Source organism: Myotis daubentonii, chromosome X (assembly GCF_963259705.1).
Source record: "Myotis daubentonii chromosome X, mMyoDau2.1, whole genome shotgun sequence".
Lineage (NCBI taxonomy): Eukaryota > Metazoa > Chordata > Mammalia > Chiroptera > Vespertilionidae > Myotis > Myotis daubentonii.
In genome coordinates, this window is record NC_081861.1 from 55074904 (window position 1) to 55096436 (window position 21533).

General features: G+C 40.1%; 1 protein-coding gene across 1 annotated transcript in view; it reads right to left on the reverse strand.

Moving 5' to 3' along the window:
* IL1RAPL2 (interleukin 1 receptor accessory protein like 2) overlaps positions 1-21533 on the reverse strand; it is a 632274-nt gene that overhangs the window by 569264 nt on the left and 41477 nt on the right. The window contains exon 4 of the mRNA XM_059678650.1: positions 11991-12144. Coding sequence (XP_059534633.1) covers positions 11991-12144 — 154 coding nt within the window. The remainder of the gene's footprint in view (positions 1-11990; positions 12145-21533) is intronic.

Consider the following 21533-nt stretch of genomic DNA (forward strand, 5'->3'; position numbering starts at 1 on the left):
CACAATTTACAATAGCTAAGATTTGGAAACAGCCTAAGTGCCCATCAGCAGATGAGTGAATTAGAAAACTGTGGTATAGCTACAGAATGGACACAATGGAATACTACATTGCTATAAAAATGAAGGAACTCCTACCATTTGCAACAGCATGGATGGATCTGGAGAGCATTATGCTAAGCGAAATAAGTCAGTCAGATAAAGATATATAAATATCAAATGCTCTCACTCATTTGTGGAATATAATGATGATGAACAAAAACAGATCCAGAGACAGAGAAGCATCCATCAGACCATCAAACCTTAGCAGAGGTTTTCAACCTGTGGGTGACGACCCCTTTGCGGGTTGAATGACCCTTTCACAGGGGTCGCCTAAGACCATCGGAAAACACATATATAATTACATATTGTTTTTGTGATTAATCACTATGCTTTAATTATGTTCAATTTGTAACAATGAAAATACATCTTGCATATCAGATATTTACATTATGATTCATAACAGTAGCAAAATTATAGTTATGAAGTAGCAACAAAAACAATTTTATGGTTGTGGGTCACCACAACATGAGGATCTATATTAAAGGGTTGCGGCATTAGGAAGGTTGAGAACCACTGCTCTAGGTGGAACTAAAGGAAAAGAGTTGAGATAACCCAGGCTAAAGATGAGAGTTGAGATAACTCAACACAGGAGAAAAAAATGAGTTAATGCTTGGATAAATATATAAAGTTGATGTCTTCTTATATCATTGATCCAAGACCATTTTAAATTATTTTTTAACACATAATACATACTCACTTATTCTCCATTTAGCCGAAACCGGTTTGGCTCAGTGGATAGAGCGTCGGCTTGCAGACTGAAAGGTCCCAGGTTCGATTCCGGTCAAGGGCATGTGCCTGGGTTGCGGGCATATCCCCGGTGGGAGATGTGCAGGAGGCAGCTGATCGATGTTTCTCTCTCATCGATGTTTCTAACTCTCTATCTCTCTCTCCCTTCCTCTCTGTAAAAAATCAATAAAATATATTTAAAAAATAAAAATAAAAAAAAATAAATGGTAAAGGAACACATGGCTATTTTAGTATTAAGGTTGCTTTATACACATACTCCATTAACCGGTTTCCCTCGGTGACTAAGAATCTGTATTTTCATAATAGCTCTTAGGAACTTGGAAGAAACAATTTGGAAGCTATGAAAATTAGTTTTCAGGGGAGTGTGTGTGTGTGTGTGTGTGTGTGTGTGTGTGTGTGTGTGTGTGTGTGTTGGACTATCAGATGCACAAAGGAATTAAACCGATGACTTTGACTTATTGAGCACCATTTTCTCAGTCTTTCTCAAAGCATGTTCCTTGGAAGGCATGCGACAGAATCACCTGGACAAAAAGGCAAATTCCCAGTTGATGTACTGAATTAGAATCTGAGTGAGAGATCTTGGAATCTGTATCTAAAAGACCTTATCCCCAACATGTCAGCAGGCAGGATGGAATAGTGAGAATGTGAGTGACAGAGTGTGCAGACATGCATGGGTGTGTGTGTGTGTGTGTGTGTGTGTGTGTGTGTGTGTGTGTGTGTGTAACAGTCTTATTATGCAGGAATCTTGGAGGTAGATGGGGTTAGGGCTTTCCTGGCCAAGAAGCCCCTGCTACTATCACAGCCATTCCTGGGCCTCAGAGACCATGCCATCTTGAAGGGTTTAGAAGGTCTTCCTTTGGTGTAGGCTGCATGGAGTGACAGCAGCTAGAAGCCAAGCCTCATCAGCATCCAGATTAGCCAAAGCCCAGGCCCAAACCCACGTGCACCCCAACATTTACCCTATGTGTGTACAAGGATGTGTGGGCCCCAAGGACACAACCCAGAACCTACACCAACAGCGGACACCTTCAGGACCACACCTCTAATCAGACCCTGGAAGACTCTGGGCATCTGCATTGACACCTGTAGGAACCTACATGCCTTCAGAGGACACCAGTGCAACCCTGCATACCTGCAGCTGACACATATAGGACCCCATGTGCCTGCAGAGGACACCAGCATGACCCTAAGCACTATCATCACAAGGAGCCACTGATACCAACACAAGCTACTCCCAGGGTGCATCTGCAGCTTGGAGACTGTGCCATCTTGATGAGTTTCCAAGGTCCTCCTTGGGAAGAGGTTGTAGGGAGCAGCAGCCGCAAGATGCCAAGACTCACCACTACCTGGACTCACCATGGATCTGGGGCCGAACCCATGTGCACCCCACCCCAGACCCTGTATGTCCACTAAGGTCACTACCCAGACCTCACTCCCCTGTAGTGGACACTAGTAGGACTTCTGCACACCTGGCACATGCCCAGACTGACCCTGTGCATCCGCCGCAACTACCACTGACCCGACAGGACTCTCACCCCTTCTGTGCACTCACCTACTTCCACTTATAGGCACGAGCCACCCTATAGGCAAGCTACTCAGCTCTACCACCAGGGCTAGGGGGCAGGAATTGTGCTTAAGGGCGGGGAGGTGGATGTAGCCTCCCCTGCCTTGGATCCACTAGAACTGAGGACCTGAGGAGACTGAAGAGATTGCACATCTGTGAGTAAGATTGGAGGGCCTGTGACTGTGAGAGGTGGCCCAAAGGGCATTGGCTGTGGAGACTGTGGAGTGGGTGCAGCAGTGGAAGTCTGGAGCTGAAGTCTCTGAATAGAGTAGTGCTAGCACCCTGCATAGTGCAGCCTGGGAAGCTGATGACCAGTGGGAAGGACCATGCAGTGGAGCTCAGGGCCAGCCTACATTGGAGGGGTCTGAAAGACACACCCAACATTGAATCTGGGAGACCCTCTATTTCTTGGAGGAACTCATGCTGGTGAGCACAAAGGGGACCGTATAGTGCATCCAGGAAGGAGGATCAGCCCTGCCCACCTAGAACTCAGGGGAGGTGTCCTCTTTCCCACCAGCAAGACAGTTGCTTCTGACCCGACCTGAAGCAACTTGAGGCAAGGAGGATCAGCCTAGAGCAGGAAATGTGTGCCCCTACAGGTGGTAGAGAGGAGGTGCCAGCAAACCAGGCAAAGCTGAGCCATTAGAAGGAGAGAAAGGGTCTACCCTCGCCCTCCTACAAGCTACTGGCACCACCCCAACATGACTCTGATCAAACCATTCCAGCCAAGACCAGAGACCACCTCTATGGGGAAAGGAAGAATAGCTCAGAACAGGGACAATCAAAACATAAAACTCAAGGCAGACTCAGCCTCTGGGCTAAGGAGTACCTGCCCACTGTACTACTAGTAGCTTCAACCTATCAGAACTCTATCAGGTTGCCCAGGGGCAGAACAGGACAGTGACTCATATGGCTTGCACCAGAGAAGCTCCTAGGAGGCCCAGGATGGACACACCAAGGGATGAGACTCAACAACATCAGAGCAAAATCCAGCGAGCTCCACAAATAGTGGACCCAAAGGAGTTTGAGTGTGTTTGTGTGTGTGTGTGTGTGTGTGTGTGTGTGTGTGGCCTTCTTTTTGTTTTTGGTTGTTTGTTTGTCTCCCCCACCCCTTTTTTTTCTTCTCTTTTTTCTCACATATCTCTAATTTCTCTCTTTCCTTTTATTCTCTTTCCTATTGTCTCTTCTTATAGTTACTATTCATTTTCTTTATTTTACTTTTCTCTTCTCATTTTTTCCATTTTACTTTTCCTATCTATATTGTAATATATCCATTATTACTACATTTTAAATTCATTGTTATTTCATTTATATTGACTACTTTGATTTTTTCTTCATATATTAATTATTTTAGCTTCCTCTTTTCCTCCATATAGCTATTTTTTCTTCTTGTTTCTCCATTTATCTCTACAATACCTGTAAGTCTTTTGTTGTGTACCTTTAATATTCTTTTTATTTTGTCTTGGCTTTGATTTCTGTTATTTTTCCTTCTTAGTCTTCACTGTTGTTACTTTGTGTAGCCTGGTTTTCATTGTGCTTTTGGTTGGGTCCTATTGTGTCTTTTTCTGTTCTCTCAGCATGTATACAACAGCTGGCACAATGACATAGGGGTTGAGCCTCACTGTCAGCAAGTTGGAGGGGAGACCCCTTCCATAAACATGAAATCAGCAGTCAAGTCCAAATTATAATAGCAGAGCCCATATAACATACACAAGGGGCATTCTTAGACCATCCAGCTCAGGAGATCAAAGAGACTGCACCACTGCACCACTGGATCCCTCAAGACATTTTCTGCATAAGGACATCCCACGAGACTGAGAGGCATAACAGTTTTATCTAATACATAGGAGCAAATACAAAGAGACAGCTAAAATGCAGAGACAAAGAAAAAAAACCCAAATAAAACAAAAGAAGGAGTCTCCAGAAAAAGAATTAAATAAAATGGAAGCAAGTAACCCATCAGACATAGAGTTCAAAGTAATAGTTATAAAGTTGCTTAAGGAACTTAGTGCAAATTATAAGGAAATAAATGGGAACTATAGCAGCATGAAAAGGAAATAGAAACCAGAATCACATATCTGGCATATAGAGCACACTGGAAGATATTAAAAGTAGATTGGATGAAGCAGAGGATAGAATTAGCAATTTGGAAGGCAAGGTAGAAATAAATACCAAATTAGAACATAAAAAAAAAGAATTTAAAAGCAGAAAGGTAGTATAAGGGAGCCCTGGGACAACATGAAATGTAACAACATCCACATTATAGGAATACCAGAAGGGGAAAAAGGTGAGCAAGGAACAGAACCTGTTTTAAGAAATAATGACAAATTCCCAAACCTAGTGAAAGAAAATGTTACACAAGTTCAGGAGGCACAGAGTCTTAATCAAAAGGAATCCAGCAGAGAAACCAAGATGGGGGCATAGGTAAACACCGGAGATTGCTGCCTCACACAACCACTTCAAAAATACAACTAAAAGACAGAACGGACATCACCCAGAACCACAGGAAGGCTGGCTGAGGGGAATTTCTACAAATAGAAGGAAAGAGAAAAGCATACCGAGACTCAGAGGAGGCGCAGTCTGGAAGTAAAATACAAAGATGCAGAGGTGTGTGCAGAGCGGGCTGGTGGCTGAGGGCATGGTTGTCTGTTTCAATATTCAATCAGGAGGGAGTCTCAGGCTCTGAGCTCCAGTTCCAGGTGAGTCTCTGGGGACCCAGACTCAAATGGGAGAAGCGGGACTGTCTGGCATCAGTCAGAACTCAAGGGCAGCTTTCTCTCCGAGGTTTGCAGCAGTTTCTGGGACAGTGAGAGGCAGAGCCTCTGGGGACTGGACTGAGAGCAGCCATAACTGCTCACTCGGTCCATCCTGTTGACCCCCTGGGACCCGCCCTGCCCAAGCCCTGCACAGAGGCATTTGCAGAATAGCCTCAGGCAAAGGCTAGATTAGCACCTCCCTAGAGGACAGAAGTTCTTCCACTGCAGACACAGCTGATTCTCACAGCCAGTTGGCCTGGAGGTCAAATCCCCCCCAGTGTTACCTACAACAATCAAGGCTTAACTACAAGAAGACTGTGCACAAAGACCACAAGGAGGTGCACCAAGAAAGCCTAAAAAATGTGGAGACAAAGAAACAGGACACAACTGACAGAAATGGAGGATATAGAGTTCAAAACCACAATTTTAAGGTCTCTCAAGAACTGTCTAGAAGCCACCGATAAACTTAGTAAGGCCCTTGAAAAGACTGGTGAGACCACCGATAAATATAGTGAGATCCTCAAGAAATCTAATGAGACCCTCGATGTTGTGATAAAGAACCAACTAGAAATTAACCATACACTGACTGAAATAAAGAATATTATACAGACTCCCAACAGCAGACCAGAGGAGCGCAAGAATCAAGTCAAAGATTTGAAATGTGAAGAAGCAAAAAACACCCAACCGGAAAAGCAAAATGAAAAAAGAATCCGAAAATATGAAGATAGTGTAAGGAGCCTCTGGGACAGCTTCAAGGGTACCAACATCCGAATTATAGGGGTGCCAGAAGATGAGAGAGAGCAAGATATTGAAAACCTATTTGAAGAAATAATGACATAAAACTTCCCCTACCTGGTGAAAGAAATAGACTTACAAGTCCAGGAAGCACAGAGAACCCCAAACAAAAGGAATCCAAAGAGGACCACACCAAGACACATCATAATTAAAATGCCAAGAGCAAAAGACAAAGAGAGAATCTTAAAATCAGCAAGAGAAAGAAACTCAGTTACCTACAAGGGAATACCCATATGACTGTCAGCTGATTTCTCAACAGAAACTTTGCAGGCCAGAAGGGAGTGGCAAGAAATATTCAAAGTGATGAATACCAAGAACCTACAACCAAGATTACTTTATCCAGCAAAGCTATCATTCAGAATTGAAGGTCAGATAAGGAGCTTCACAGATAAGGAAAAGCTGAAGGAGTTCATCACCACCAAACCAGTATCATATGAAATGCTGAAAGGTATCCTTTAAGAAGAGGAAGAAGAAGAAAAAGGTAAACATACAAATTATGAACAACAAATACGCATCTATAAACACGTGAATCTAAGAATCAAGTGAATAAATAATCTGATGAACAGAATGAACTGGTGATTGTAATAGAATCAGGGACATAGAAAGGAAATTGACTGACTATTCTTGGGGCGGGGCGGGGGGAAAAGGGGTGTGGGAGATGCGGGAAGAGACTGGACAAAAATTGTGCACCTATGGATGAGGACAGTGGGTGGGTAGTGAGGGCGGAGGGTGGGGTGGGAACTGGGAGGAGGGGAGTTATGGGGGGAAAAAGAGGAACAAATGTAATAATCTGACCAATAAAAATTTAATTAAAAAAATGAATCGAAAGAGACTCATACTTAGACACTTAATAATTAAAAGGGCAAGTGTTAAAGTTAAAGAAAGAATATTAATGGCAGAAGAGAAGGACATAAAATAATGTACAAAGGAGTTCCCATTAGAATGACAGTTGATTTCTCAATAGAAACACTTCAGGCCAGAAGAGAATGGCATGTAGTATTCAAAGTAATGAAAAGCAAGGGCCTATATCCAAGATTACTATATCTGGCATGGATATACTTTAAAATTGAAGGTGAAATGGCAATGCAAGAAATGTTAAAGTGACCACTTTAATAAGAAGAAAAGGAGAGCAACATAGGCATAAAAATGGCAATAAATAAATACCTATAAATGATATTCTTAAATGTAAATGACTGAAATGCACTAGTCAAAAGACATAGGGTGACTAAATGGATACAAAAACATGACCCATATATATGCTGTCTATAAGAGACCCACTTCAGAGCAAAAGATACAGACAGATTTGGAAAAAAGATATTCCAAGCAACTGGAAAGGGGAGAAAAAAGCTGGGGTAGCAATACTCATATCTGACAAAATAGACTTCAAAAAAAGCTATAATAAGAGACAAAGAAGGCCACTACATAACAGTAAAGAGAATGATTCAATAAGTAAATATAACCCTTGTAATCATATACACACCTAATAAAGCAACACCCAAAATACATTAAAAAAAATTGATGGACTTTAAGGGAAAGATCAGCAGCAATACAGTCACAGTAGGGGGCTTTCACAACACAATGACATCACTTGACAGATCTTCCAGACCAAAAATCAACAAGGAAACAGAGGCCTTAAATAACACATCAGATCAGATGGATCTAACTGATATTTCAGAATATTTCACACCAAAGCAACATACTATATATTTTTCTCAAGTACACATGGAAAAAGGACACAAAACAAGTCTATACAAATTCAAGAAAATTGATATAATCACAATGGCATATATTAGAAATCAACTACAATAAAATAACTAAAATGTACTCAAACACGTGAAGTCCAAATAACAGGTCATTAAACAATGAATGTGTTACCAATCAGATCAAGAATAAATAAAAAAGAATCCTGGAAACAAATAAAAATGAACACATGACCACCCAAAATCTATGGGACACAGTGAAAGCAGTCCTGAGAGGGAAGTTCATACCATTACAGGCCTACCTCAAGAAACAAGAAAAAAGCAGTAATAAACTATCTAACCCTACAAGTAAATGAATCAGAAATAAAACAGCAAGAAAAAGAAGTAGAGGGTAGGAAACATTAATGATCAGACCAGAAATAAATGACATAGAGACTAAAAAGAATAGACAAAAGATCAATGAATCCAAGAGCTGATTCTTTTAAAAGATAAATAAAATTGATGATCCCGTAGCCAGACTCATCAAGAATCAAAGAGAGAGGACCCACATAAATAAAATAAAAAATAGAAGAGGTGATATGACAACAGACACCACAAAAATTCAAAGGATTGTAAGCAAATACTATAAACAACTATATGCCAACAAACTGGACAACCTGCATGAAATGGACAGATTCTTAGAAACATACAATCTTCCAAAACTCAATCAGGAAAAATTAGAAAACCTAAAAAGGCCAAAAATAACTGATGAACTTGAAGCAATAATTAAAAACCTCCCAGCAAACAAAAAACCTGGAATGTATGAATTTACAGGATAATTTTACCAAACATTCAAAGAACATTTATCTGCAAACTATTCCAAAAAATTCAAGAGGAAGGAATACTTCAAAGCTCTTTTTATAAACTCAGAATTATCCTAATTTGAAAACCACAAAGAAAGAAAATTACAGGTTAATATCCCTAATGAACAGAGAATCTAATATCCTCAACAAAATATTAGTAAATCAGATCTGGGAATATATTAAAAAGGTCATATACCATGATCAAGTGGGATTTATTCTGGAGATGCAAAGATGATACAATATTAACAAATCAATAAATAAATGTGATACATCACATAAACAAAATGAAAGATAAAAATCACATGATCATATAAACTGATGCAGAAAAAGCACTCAATAAAATCCAGCACCCTTTTTTTTTTTTTTGATAAAAGCTCTCAGTAAAGTGGGAATAGAGGGATCATACCTTAATATAATAAGGGCGATATTTGACAACCATACAGCCAACATAAAACTCAATGGGAAAAATCTAAAAGTGTTTCCCTTAAGAACAGGAACAAGACAAGGATGCCCATTTTTACTACTTTTAATCAACAGAGTACTGGAAGTCCTAGCTACAGTGATCAGAAAAGAGGAGATAAAAGAGATCCAAATTGGAAAGAAGAGAGTAAAACTGTAATTATTCACAAATGACATGCCATTGTACATAGAAAACCTTAAAGACTCCACCAGGAAACTTCTAGGCTTAATAAATGAATCCGGCAATGTAGCAGGATATAAAATCAACATCCAGAAATTGATAGCATTTTTATACACCATAATGAACTCTCAGAAACTAAAAAGACAATCCCACTTACCATTGCAACAACAACAAAAAAATAAGATACTTATTATTTTAAGGTAAAAGACCTATATATGGAAAACTATAGGTCATTGAAAAAAGAAATAGAGGAAGATACTAACAAATGGAAATGTATACTATTTTCACGGATTGGAAGAATAAACTCATTAAAATGTCCATATTACCCACAGCAATCTATAGCTCCAATGCAATCCCTATTAAAATTCCAAAGGACTTATATGCATGCATATGAGCATAACGAATGACCACAGACAGGGAGTGTGTGGGGGCATGTGCTGGGTGTTGGGGACAACCGGGGAGTGGTCAGTGGGGGAAAAAGGAGACTTATGTAATACATTAAACAATAAAGAACTTATTTTTTTTTAAAAAAAGAAAAATATCCTTGGGTGAGAATTAACAAATAAAATAAAATGCTTTTTTTTATTAAAAAAATAAAATTCCAATGGCATACTTCACAGAGCTAGAACAAATACTGCAAAAATTTAGATAGAACCATAAAAGACCTTGAATAGCTGCAGCAATCTTGAGAAAGAGGAACAAAGTTGGAAGGATCACAATACCAGATATCAAACTACACTATGAAGCCATTATAATCAAAACAGCCTGATACTCGAAAAGGAACAGGCATATAGAGAAGTGGATCATAACAGAGAACCCATAAATTGATCCACACCATTACAGTCAATATTTGACAAAGGAGGCAAGAATATACAATGAAGTAAAGACAGTCTCTTCAACAAATGGTGTTGGGAAAACTGGACAGACACATGCAAAAAGATGAAACTAGACCACCAACTTACACCTTACAAAAAAATAAACTCAAAACGGATAAAAGACAAATGTAAGGCATGAAACAATAAAAATCTTATAAGAAAACTTTGATAGTAAAATCTCAAACATCTCAGGTAGCGGAATTTTGCCAATACATTTCCTAGGGCGAAGAAAATAAAGGAGAAAATAAATATATGGAATCACATCAAAATAAAAAGTTTCTGCACAGCAAAAGAAGCCACCATCAAAATGAAAAGGGAACCCACTGTGTGGGAAAACATATTTAATAATGATATATCTGATAGGTGTTAATATCCAAACTATATAAAATACTCATGTAAATCAGCAAAAGGAAGAGAAACAATCCAATTAAAAATGTGCAGATGACCTGAATAGACATTTCTCCAAAGAGGACATACAAATGGTCAAGAGACATATGAAAAAATGCTCAAAGTCACTATTATCAAAGAAATTCAAATTAAAACCACAATGAGCTATCTCACACCTGTCAGAATAGCTATCATAAAAAAACCAACAAACAATAATTGCTGGCTAGGATGCAGAGAAAACAGAACACTAGTTCACTGTAGATTGGTGGGAATGCAGATTGATGCCACTAACATGTAAAACAGTATGGAGTTTCCTCAAGTAATTAAAAATGGAATTTCCATTAGACTCAGTGATCCTACTCCTAGTAATATATTCTAAAACCCCCGAAACATCTATCAGAAAAAATATATGCACCCTTATGTTCATAGCAGTGTTAGTTACAATAGCTAAGATTTGAAAACAGCCCAAGTGCTCATCAGCAGATGAATGGATTAAAAAAAGCTGTGGGACATTTTCACAATGGAAAACTATGCAGCTATAAAAAAATAGGTATCTCTTAATCTTTGGGACAGCATGGATGGACCTGGAAACTATTATGCTAAGTGAAATAAGCCAATCTGAGAAAGGCAAATATCATGTGATCTCACTTACCTATTTGTGGAATCTAATGAACAAAATTAATTGATCAACAAAATAAGACCCGAAGCTTAGAAGCAAGGAACAGACTGATATACCTTGATGTGGGGTTGGGGGACAAGAAGAGATAAATCGAAGAACTTATATACTTACTACTTACTATAAGTCTGGTGCATAAAATTCATGCACGGAGGGGGGGTGTCCCTCAGTCCAGCCTGCAACCTCTCCAATCTGGTACCCCTCAGGGGACCAGGCCTAAACCGGCAGTTGGACATCCCTCTCACAATCTGGGACTGCTGGCTCCTAACCACTTGCCTGCCTGCCTGATTACCCCTAACCACTTCTGCCTGTCAGCCTGATTGCCCCCTAACTGCTCCCCTGCCACCCTGATTGACGCCTAACTGCTCCCCCGCTGGCCTGATTGCCCCCAACTGCCCACCCCTGCTGACCCGATCGCCCCCAACTGTCCTCCCCTGCTGGCCTGGTTGCCCCCAACTGCCCTCCCCTACCAGACTTGTCTCCCCCAACTGCCCTCTCCTGCCAGCCATCTTGTGACAACGTGGGGGTGGCCATCTTGTGACAACATGAGTGTGGCCATTTATGATGATGCGAGGGTGCCCTGCAAGGGTACGAGAGCCACCTAGGGTTTTATTAGTATAGATATGCACAGCCTATGGACATGGACAAATTCGTGCACCAGGCCTCTAGTCTGTCCTAAAGGCAGATAATAGATAAACAGCAATTGGGCCTTTGTTCCCTAGATTAAGTGTTCACATCCTGCATATAAGTTATCAGTACAACTTTTTAATAGTGAGTTTCTCAACTATTTGATTCACAGCCAATTCTAAGTTCACAGCAAGTTGGCTTTTTGTAGAAAATTCCAATTTCTCCCCATACCAAATTATATTTAATTCTCACTTGCCATAATTTTGAAGAAACAATTCCTACCTGTAACTTTCAATTCAGTTGTTCGTCTTACAAGTTTTCCTTCATATTTAAGTTCACAAGTGTAATTTCCTCCATCTTCTTCTTGAACTTCCTGGATTAGAAGAGCATTTCCTTTCTGTATTATTATGCTTCTCCACATTTTTGGCTTGCATTCCTATAGAGAAAATGTTTTCAAGTAAGAGGAAAAAAAATTCACATCATTAAGTCTTAGTACTGACAAGTTTGTATTTTCACTTTTTGTACTTTTCTCTTTAGTTTTCAAAATATGTAACTAAACAGTTAAGTCAGTGACCAGAAAACATCACAATGTGTCCAATTCCCATATCACAACTATCATTCTAAGAGCCATTTTAAAGGTCTGATCCCAAGAGCAAAACATTTCATTCTGCTCAAATATGAAATAATAAAGCTCCCCAAGTGCAAAAATTGTATAGCAGAACCTCAAAAGTCACTAAATGTCATCATAATGTCTTGATTCTTTCTATTTTATAGGGAGACCTAATGCACAAAATCAATGCACAGGCAATATCCCTCAGCCCGGTGTGCACCCTCTCCAATCTAGGACCCCTCAGGGGATCAGGCCTAAACCGACAGTCTGACATCCCTCTCACAATCTGGGACTGCTGGCTCCTAACTGCTCGCCTGCCTGCCTGCCTGATTGCCCCTAACTGCTTCTTCCTGCTAGCCTGATCAACACTTAACAACTCCCCTGCCAGCCTGATGGCCCCCAACTGCCCTCCCCTGCCAGCCATCTTGTGGTGGCCATCTTGTGACAACGTGATGGCAGCCATCTTGTGGTGGCCATCTTGTGATGACATGAGGGCATCACGCAAGGACCACCTAGGCTTTTATTAGTATAAAAGATTTGGGGTTGTTTTGAAACCCCAAATTTCAGAGAGGAAGTGAGAAGGAGTGAGAGATAGAAACATCAATGATGAGACATAATCATTGATTGGCTGGCTCCTGCATTCCCCACACTTGGGATCAACCCTACAACCTGGGCATGTGCCCTTACTGGGAATCGAACCATGACCTCTTGGTTTATAGATTGATGCTCAACCACTGAGCCATGCTGGCTGGGCAAGATTTGGTTTTAAAGTCAATTATTCTACTCTCCTGATGGGAATGTGAAGGAGTCTTGTTACTGGGATTGAACTTCCCTAAAAAGGAATGTTTAACTCTTTTCCAGGAAGTGACAAGGATATAGCAATAGCTAAATATGTAAGAATATTCAATCAGGTGGCTTTGTCATTTGGGGATTTTCTCGGTCTACTTTTTAGATATTATTCCAGTTTGTTTGCCATTCATCTCAAATGTTCAACAAAAATTATAACTAAAAACTGTAAAAATATAAATGGAGGTGTAGGAGATGGATGTGAGAGTGCTAAATAATCAAGCAACGCATTTTATCATATGCATTCTGAATCTCTCAGTTAAGGCAATAAAATTGATGGTGAGGCAAATTTTGTGAATAATAGTTGAGAGCACTTTCCACTGTCCAAACTATGGTATAAAAAATATCCTCACCTTAGCTGTTTTGGCTCAGTGGGTAGAGCGTTGGTCTGTGGATGGAAGGGTCCGGGTTCGATTCTGGTCAAAGGCACATTCCCAGGTTGCAGGCTCAATCCCCAGTAGGGGGCAGCCAATCAATGATTCTTTCTCATCACTGATGTCTCTCTCTCTCTCTCTCTCTCTCTCTCTCTCTCTCTCTCTCTCTCTCTCTCTCTCTCTCTCTCCCCCTTTCCCTTCCTCTCTAAAATCAATAAAAAATATATTAGAAAAAAATATCCTCTCTACTTTCCCTTACCAACACCCATACCCTCCTCACACATACTTTTAAAATTATTGTAAAGATAGAATCAGTACTGACACTCTATCTGCAGCTCTGCATGTGTCTGTGTCTTTGTGTATGTGTATAAATGATTTGGGAGAGCAAACACTGAGTACCTATTTATTAATATTTTCTTTTTTTGTTTTTTTTATTGTAACTTTTTTTTTCATTTATGATAGCAGGAATTTTTACAACAAAATATAAAAACCAGCACTTAAGTTCACAGGTATAATATTTAGGAGCTATGCTTGCTTTATGTCCAATACAACTACCCACACATATTGTCAGAGAGTAAATAAAAGTAATATTATCTAGGGCAATACAGACAGAAGACTGCTTCATTCCCTAGGATCTTTCCAAATAACAGTTAAGGGTCTGTCTGAAATTATATTATACACACTGTCTGGCGAGGTTTATCACCTATATGAGATTTGCTTCTGAGTTAAACCTTAGATATAAGGTTTCTGGGAAAATGAAGAAGAAAGTCTGAACAGAAAGAAAAAAAAGATAGCCCAGCTGCCATTATCATCATACAATAATAATCCACAATTATTTTCGCATTGCTTCCAACTCTGGTAGCCTCAGATTTCTAAAGAATAATTTTGAAGGTCATTAAACGAAAACATTGCCCCTCTGGACATTTTGAGAGAAAAGGAAAATGAAAACTAAGCTGCTTCATTTTCACATAGTGGTGGTGAAGGCAGACAAATGAGCCCACACACTCATTTTAATCAAATACAAATGGCATTGTTTTCTAATGTCATTTTTCAGGGAAAGTTCATTTGCAATTAGCTCTAACCAGTTTTCATTTTCCCTGCACACTGATTTATTTTTTCCTAGGAAGTAAATCTAAAGCATGTATAGAAATTAGAAAATAACTCATGATGAAGAATATCTTATAATCTTTATATGTTCTTTGGGATAGATATAGATAGTTCCAAGCACTTTCCAAGTTGCCATCTAGCCTTATATAGGATTATTTGTAGTCAATAGAGGTTTGCTTGCTTGCTTGCTTGCTTGCTTGTTTGTTTGTTTTGTAAATGTGGCATAAAAAAATGTAATCTTCAGGTCAACTCCACTCTTCTTCAGACAATGTTGTATAATTGAAAAGGCAAATTGACTTTAGAGCAAGACAAATCTAGTTCAAAATATGGGGGTCATCCAAGTTCTGTGATCTTGACCACAATCGCTTAATCTCTTTAAGGTTCTTACACTGCATGTGGAGATAATATACATTACAGTGTGAGTAGCCAGAATCTAGAGGCTTGCAACATTTATTAATTATACTTGTGGTCACCCACGACATAGAATGTATTCCATCCCTAAACTTTCACAGTCCTGATTTACATCTCTTCCAAACCTCCAGCTCTGCCTTGTGAAAATTAGTGCTAAAGAACTACTTAAATAAAAACAAATCTTTACTAATTGGTTAACCATTTCCTAGAAACATAATACTTTAACCTGCTGAAGATATATAGCTTCTAAGAGGCCACTCTAACACTAATCATAGTAGATGGGACAAAATATAGAGGAACTATATTTTATTCAAAAAGAGCTTTATAGATTACCATCCCATCCTCCACCACCCTATCCTTCACAAAGTTAACTCATTGGCTATGCTACCCATATATGGGTGCCTATATTGAATCTCAGAAGTCTTCCAGGCTTTTTATTCCATTATTTGCAACTTCTCTTCCTTAAACTGCTGGCTTCTAGACTTAATACTGTCACCGCTTTTTTCCTGCCCCCAATTGTCTCATCACCTCTAGTAGAAACAAAACATTGAAATCCCTCATTGCCCCCAGACCTACCAGTATATAATTTAATTCTGACTGCCTATTAGGCAAAAAAGTTTGAAACATATTGTTCAAGTGCCAAGGACAAATTGCCAAAGCCTCAAATATGAGCAGGTCCTTAATATTGTCTTCAGTGTATTAATTCCTCTATTATTCAATGGCCCTGAGAGCATTAAAATAAATGTCATAAACTTGAAAGTTTTTCCAAGGGCCAGTCTTGCTTTAGATGCCTAAGTTCAACAAGCGCCTCCACTTCACTGCTGGCTCTCCCCTCATACAGCAGTTTGCTGTAGGACATCCACAATTAGTCAAAACAACATTAGCCCTTAAAGCCCAGCTTCTTTCCCTCCCTCCCATCCTTCCTAAGTGGCAGATTTCATTTGACAGCAATTGGTGGTTTGGGAGCCCAGGATGTATTTAACAAAAACATCTGTTAATGAAGCCTCTTAAAGTAACCTGTTCCCAGCCATATTTGGATCTTAGAGTTTCCCCCCTGAAATATTCATCACTGTATTCACAGTCCACTTCCAAGATATCACCATCATATCCACAGGTATTTTTATTTTTTAAATTTATCTTTATTGTTGAAAGTATTACAGATGTCCCATTTTTCCTCTATTGACCCCCCTCTACCCCATTCCTGCCACCCCTTCCAAGGCCTTCATTGCACTATGGGATAAATATATGATAGACAAATATGTAAATTGACTGTACCTCTGTGATGTCCCACAGCCAACCAGGAGGGAATATGCACATTAGTGGGGCAAAGATGGCTGCGGCCACAGAGCCAGCCTGAGCGGGCAGGAGGCTTGGGTTGCCCCTGGTGACAGAGGAAGCCAAGCTTCCCGCCTTCCTGGGCTGGCTGCTGAAGGAGGGGCCTGTGGGCAGTGGCCACGGAGCAGGCCAGAGACAATGGGAGGCTTGGGTCTCCTGGGCTGGCCGCTGAGGGAGGGGCCTGAAAACAGCCCTCAGACCCTCACCCATGCTGGCCACGCTGCCATCAGGGTGAGGGTCTCTGCTAGGGGGCATGGCCAGCCTAAAAATGGCCCTCATCACCTTACCTGGGGTGGCCACACCCTCATGGGGTGAGGGTCCCCACTGGGGGGCATGGCCAGCCTTCAAACAGCCATCAAACCCTTACCCAGGCTGTCCAGGCACCCCTGCAAGGACCCTCACCCTGAAGGGAGTATGGCCAGCCTGAAAACAAGCCCTCAGCCCCTTACCCAGGGTGGCCACACACCCCCAGCAGGGACCCTCACCTCATGGGGCATGGCTGGCCTGCAAACTGCCTCAGCCCCTTGCCCAGGCTGGCACTGTCCTCAGTGGGGACTCCCACCCCAATGGGGGCATGGCAAGCCTGAAAACCACCGCAGGGCCCTTGCCCAGGCTGCCCCACCCCCCAAGGGAACCCTCCCACCCTGATCCAGGACACCCTTCAGGGCAAACCAGTCAGCCCCCACCTGTGCACCAGGCCTCTGTCTATACCAGGGGTGGGCAAACTTTTTGACTCGAGGGCCACAATGGGTTCTTAAACTGGACCAGAGGGCCAGAACAAAAGCATGGATGGAGTGTTTATGTGCACTAATATAAATTCAAAGTAAACATCATTACATAAAAGGGTACGGTCTTTTTTTTTTTTTAATATTTTTATTCATTTCGAAAGGGCCGGATCCGGCCCACGGGCCGTAGTTTCCCCACGGCTGGTCTATACTAATAAAAAGGTAATATGCTAATTAGACTGGGAGACCTTCCAGGAGACCTTCCGGACATTATTCTGGACAAAGCCATGGTGTCGGGGCTGAGGTAGAAGCAGTTAGGGGCCAAGAGGGGAGAGCAGTTGTGGGTGATCAGGCCAGGATGGGATGGCAGTTGTGGGTGATCAGGTTGGTGTGGGGGGGCATTGGGGGTTATCAGGCTGGTGGGACGGCAGTTGGGGGGTGATAGGCCAGTGGGGGGCAATTGGGGTTGAGCAGACTACCAGGGGTTCAGTTGGGGGAAAGCTGGACGGCATGGGGGCAGTTGGGGGTTATCAGGCTGGTGGGGGGGTGCAGTTGGGGGCAAGCAGGACAGCATGAAAAGTGGTTAGGGGAAGACAGGTGGGCAGGTGAGTGGTTAGGAGCCAGCAGTCCCAGATTGCGAGAGGGATGTTTGACTGCTGGTTTAGGCCTGATCCCAAGGGATCCCAGATTGAAGAGGGTGCAGGCCGGGCTGAGGGACACCCCTTCCCCTGTGCATGAATTTTATGCACTGGGCCACTAGTATGTGTATGTGTGTATATATACATAATATATATATATATATATATATATATATATATATATATATATATATATATATATATATATATATATAAAGTTCTTTGGTTAATATCTTTCCAGCCCCCAACTCCCTTCATCTGAGATTCATCAGTCTTTTTCATGCTTCCATGTCTCTGGATCTATTTTGTTTGTCAGTTTATTTTGTTCATTAGATTCCACATACAAGTGAGAACATGTGATACTTGTCTTTCTCTAACTTGATTATTTCTTAGCATAATAGTCTTAGCATAATAGTCTCCAGGTCCCTCCATGTTGTCTCAAAGGGTAAGCGATCCTTTTTTAACAGCTTCATAGTTTTCCATCATGTAAATGTACCACAGTATTTTTTGTTTGTTTGCTTTTTTAATCCACTCATCTACTGATGGGCACTTGGGCTATTTCACAGGTGTTTTTCAATCAGTTTGTTTTGTTGGTCATGGGTACTTCAGTGCTATTCAGGTCATATGACTTATTTCTCATGGCAAGAACACCAGGAAGATCATTTAAATATTTATTCTGATACTGAAGTTCTGACATGAAGCAGCTGTGCAAACATAAGCAAATGATATAATGTCTAGTCTACAAAGCACCTTGTTTCAAATGCCTAAAACCCCTCAGACCCAAATTTTCTCCTGTCCCCTGAAGACTGAAATACTACAAAGAGCATCTAGGCATCTGCCTAATCATCTGTAGGGATCCTGAATTTTCCTCAACTTAAAGATGAAAGAGATACAGCACAATTGTGAATTGGATATCAACTTTGCCCTACTCAAAATGTGGGGGTTAGCCCACTCTAGAAAGCCCTTCCCCTCCACAGTTCTATTTCTCCAACTTTCTATCTTCACAGTACTAATTTTGGTGTTGGTACCCCACAGTAGTTAAAAGTATAAATGTAACAACCTCAACAAAAGGCTTACTTACCTCAGTTCATTTAACCCAGGATATCATGCATGGCTTTTAACAAAAATTTATGACATACAAAAAGGCAAAAAATACCATTTGAAGAGAGAGAAAAAGCATCAGAACCACACTTAGATGTGGCAAAAATTTTGAAATTACCAGTCTGGGCATTTAAAATTAATATCATTAATATGTTAATGATACTGAAATAATGGATGATATGTAAGAACATAATAGACATGGAAACTTAGAAAGAATCAAAAGGGAAATTTAGAAGTCAAAACACTATAACATAAATAAAGAATGCATTTGAAAGGCACATTAATATACTGGATGTGGTTGAAGAAGGAATCACTGAGTTTGAAAGGATGAAAATAGAAACCTCTTAAACTGAAAATCAAAGAGAAAAAAGAATGGGAAAAACAGAATATCAAAAACTGTGAAAGAAGTACAAAAGAGGTAACATAAGTGCAAGAGGAATACAAGAAGAAAAAAGGGAGAATGGAACAGAAGAAATATTTGAAGTAGTTCTCATGCGGAACATCCAGGATTACAGCAGACTGTGCATGAAAAGAGAAGTCTGGTGTGCAGATAGATTTCTACATGCATCCAAGCTGTTTTGAACAATATATGAAAGGCAGACAGGCAGGACATACTGAACAGAGGGAAGCACCCAGATGTGAAAAAGCATGGAATAGACAAAAAAAATTAGTAAACATTTTTACTTTTTTGAGAGTAGCACTGAGTAGGCTCATACTAGATACTAAAATCCCTAAATTCCAATCCAAGATATTTGCACATTATCAGGGTTCAAAGGTCAGCTTGTCCCATGTTAAGCTGATCTTTCATAAATTCTAAGAATTAAATTAGATAGTAAATGAACGTGCCTGGCACAGGGTAAGGCCCAGTAAATGATAAAAAGAAGCTATACACTCAATGGTTTTATGGAAGTAATGAAATATTTAAAATAGAAGCATCCTATGATCAGATGTGCATTTCTGAAAGATCATTTGAGTGGATAAGAAGAAGGCAGTTAGATTATAGAAAGAGACATTGCTCAAGATTCTATTTGCATTTTTTTAAGTTTAAATTTTGTATTGTTTCAATAATTACATGTCTCCTTTTCCCCCGATTGACCTCTCCCCAGCCACCCCGCAACCCAGGATATGCCCTCACCTCTCCCGATCTGTGTCCATTGATTATGCTCATATGCACGCATACAAGTCCTTTGGTTGATCTCTTACCCCTCACTCCCCACATCCCCTCATAGGTTGGGCAGTCTGTTTGATGCTTCTATGCCTCTGGTTCTATTTTTGTTCATCAGTTTATGTTGTTCATTATATTCACAAATAAGTGAGATCATGTGACATTTATCTTTCTCTGACTGGCTTATTTGTTTAACTTAATGCTCTCCAATTCCATCCATGTTGTTGCAAATGGTAAGAATTCCTTCTTTTTTACAGTAGCATAGGATTCTATTGTGTAGATGCATCACAGTTTTCTAATCCACTCATCTGCTGATGGGCACTTAGGCTATTTCCAAATCTTAACTATTATAAATTGTGCTATGAACATAGGGTTGAATATATCCTTTCTGATTTATTGGATATATTCCTAGAAGTGGGATTAATGGGACAAATGGAAGTTCCATTTTTAACATTTTGAGGAAACACCATACTGTTTTCCACAATGGCTGTACCAGTCTGCATTCCCACCAGTGGTGCAAGAGGGTTCCTTTTTCTCCGCATCCTATTGAGAAATTATTGTTTGTTGATTTGTTGATGATAGCCATTCTGACAGGTGTGAGATGGTACCTCATTGTTGTTTTGATTTGCATCTCTCAGATGATTAGTGACTTTGAGCATGTTTTCCTATGCCTCATGGCCTTCTGTATGTCTTTTCTTCAAAAGTGTCTATTAATGTACTTTGCCCATTTTTTGATTGGATTGTTTATCTTCTTTTTGTTAAGTTGTATGAGTTCCCTATAAATTTTGGAGATTAAACCCTTATTGGAGATAACATTGGCAAATATCTGACCATTTTATTTTCCCAACACCGGTTATTGAAGAGACTGTCTTGACTCCATTGTATGTTCTTGCCTCCTTTGTCAAATATTAATTGAGCATAATGGCTTGGGTCGATCTCTGTGTTTTCAGTTCTGTTCCATTGGTCTATATGTCTGTTTTTGTGCCAGGACCAGACAGTTTTGAGAACAGTGGCTTTGTAGTATAGCTCAATATCTGGTATTGTGACCCCTCCATCTTTGTTCTTCTTTATAGACTGCTGAAGCTTTTCAGGGTCTTTTTATAACCCAGATGAATTTTTGGAGAGTTTGTTCTAGGACTTTGAAGTATGCCATTGGTATTTTAATGGGGATTGCATTGAATCTATAGATTGTTTGGTTAGTATGGATATTTAAATGATGTTGATTCTTCCAATCCATGAAAAAGATATATTCTTCCATTTGTTTATATCTTCCTCTATCTTTTTTTTCAGGGTCCTGTAATTTTCTGACATAGGTCCTTTACCTCCTTGGTTAAATTTATTCCTAGGTGTCTTAATTTTTTTTGATGCAGTGGTAAATGGGATTTTTTAATTTTCTCTTTCTGTGAGTTTATTATTGGTGCATAAAAAAATTCACAGATTTCTGGGTGCTAATGTTGCATCCTGTGACATTGCCAAATTCATTTATTAGTTCTAGTAGTTTTTTGATGGAGTC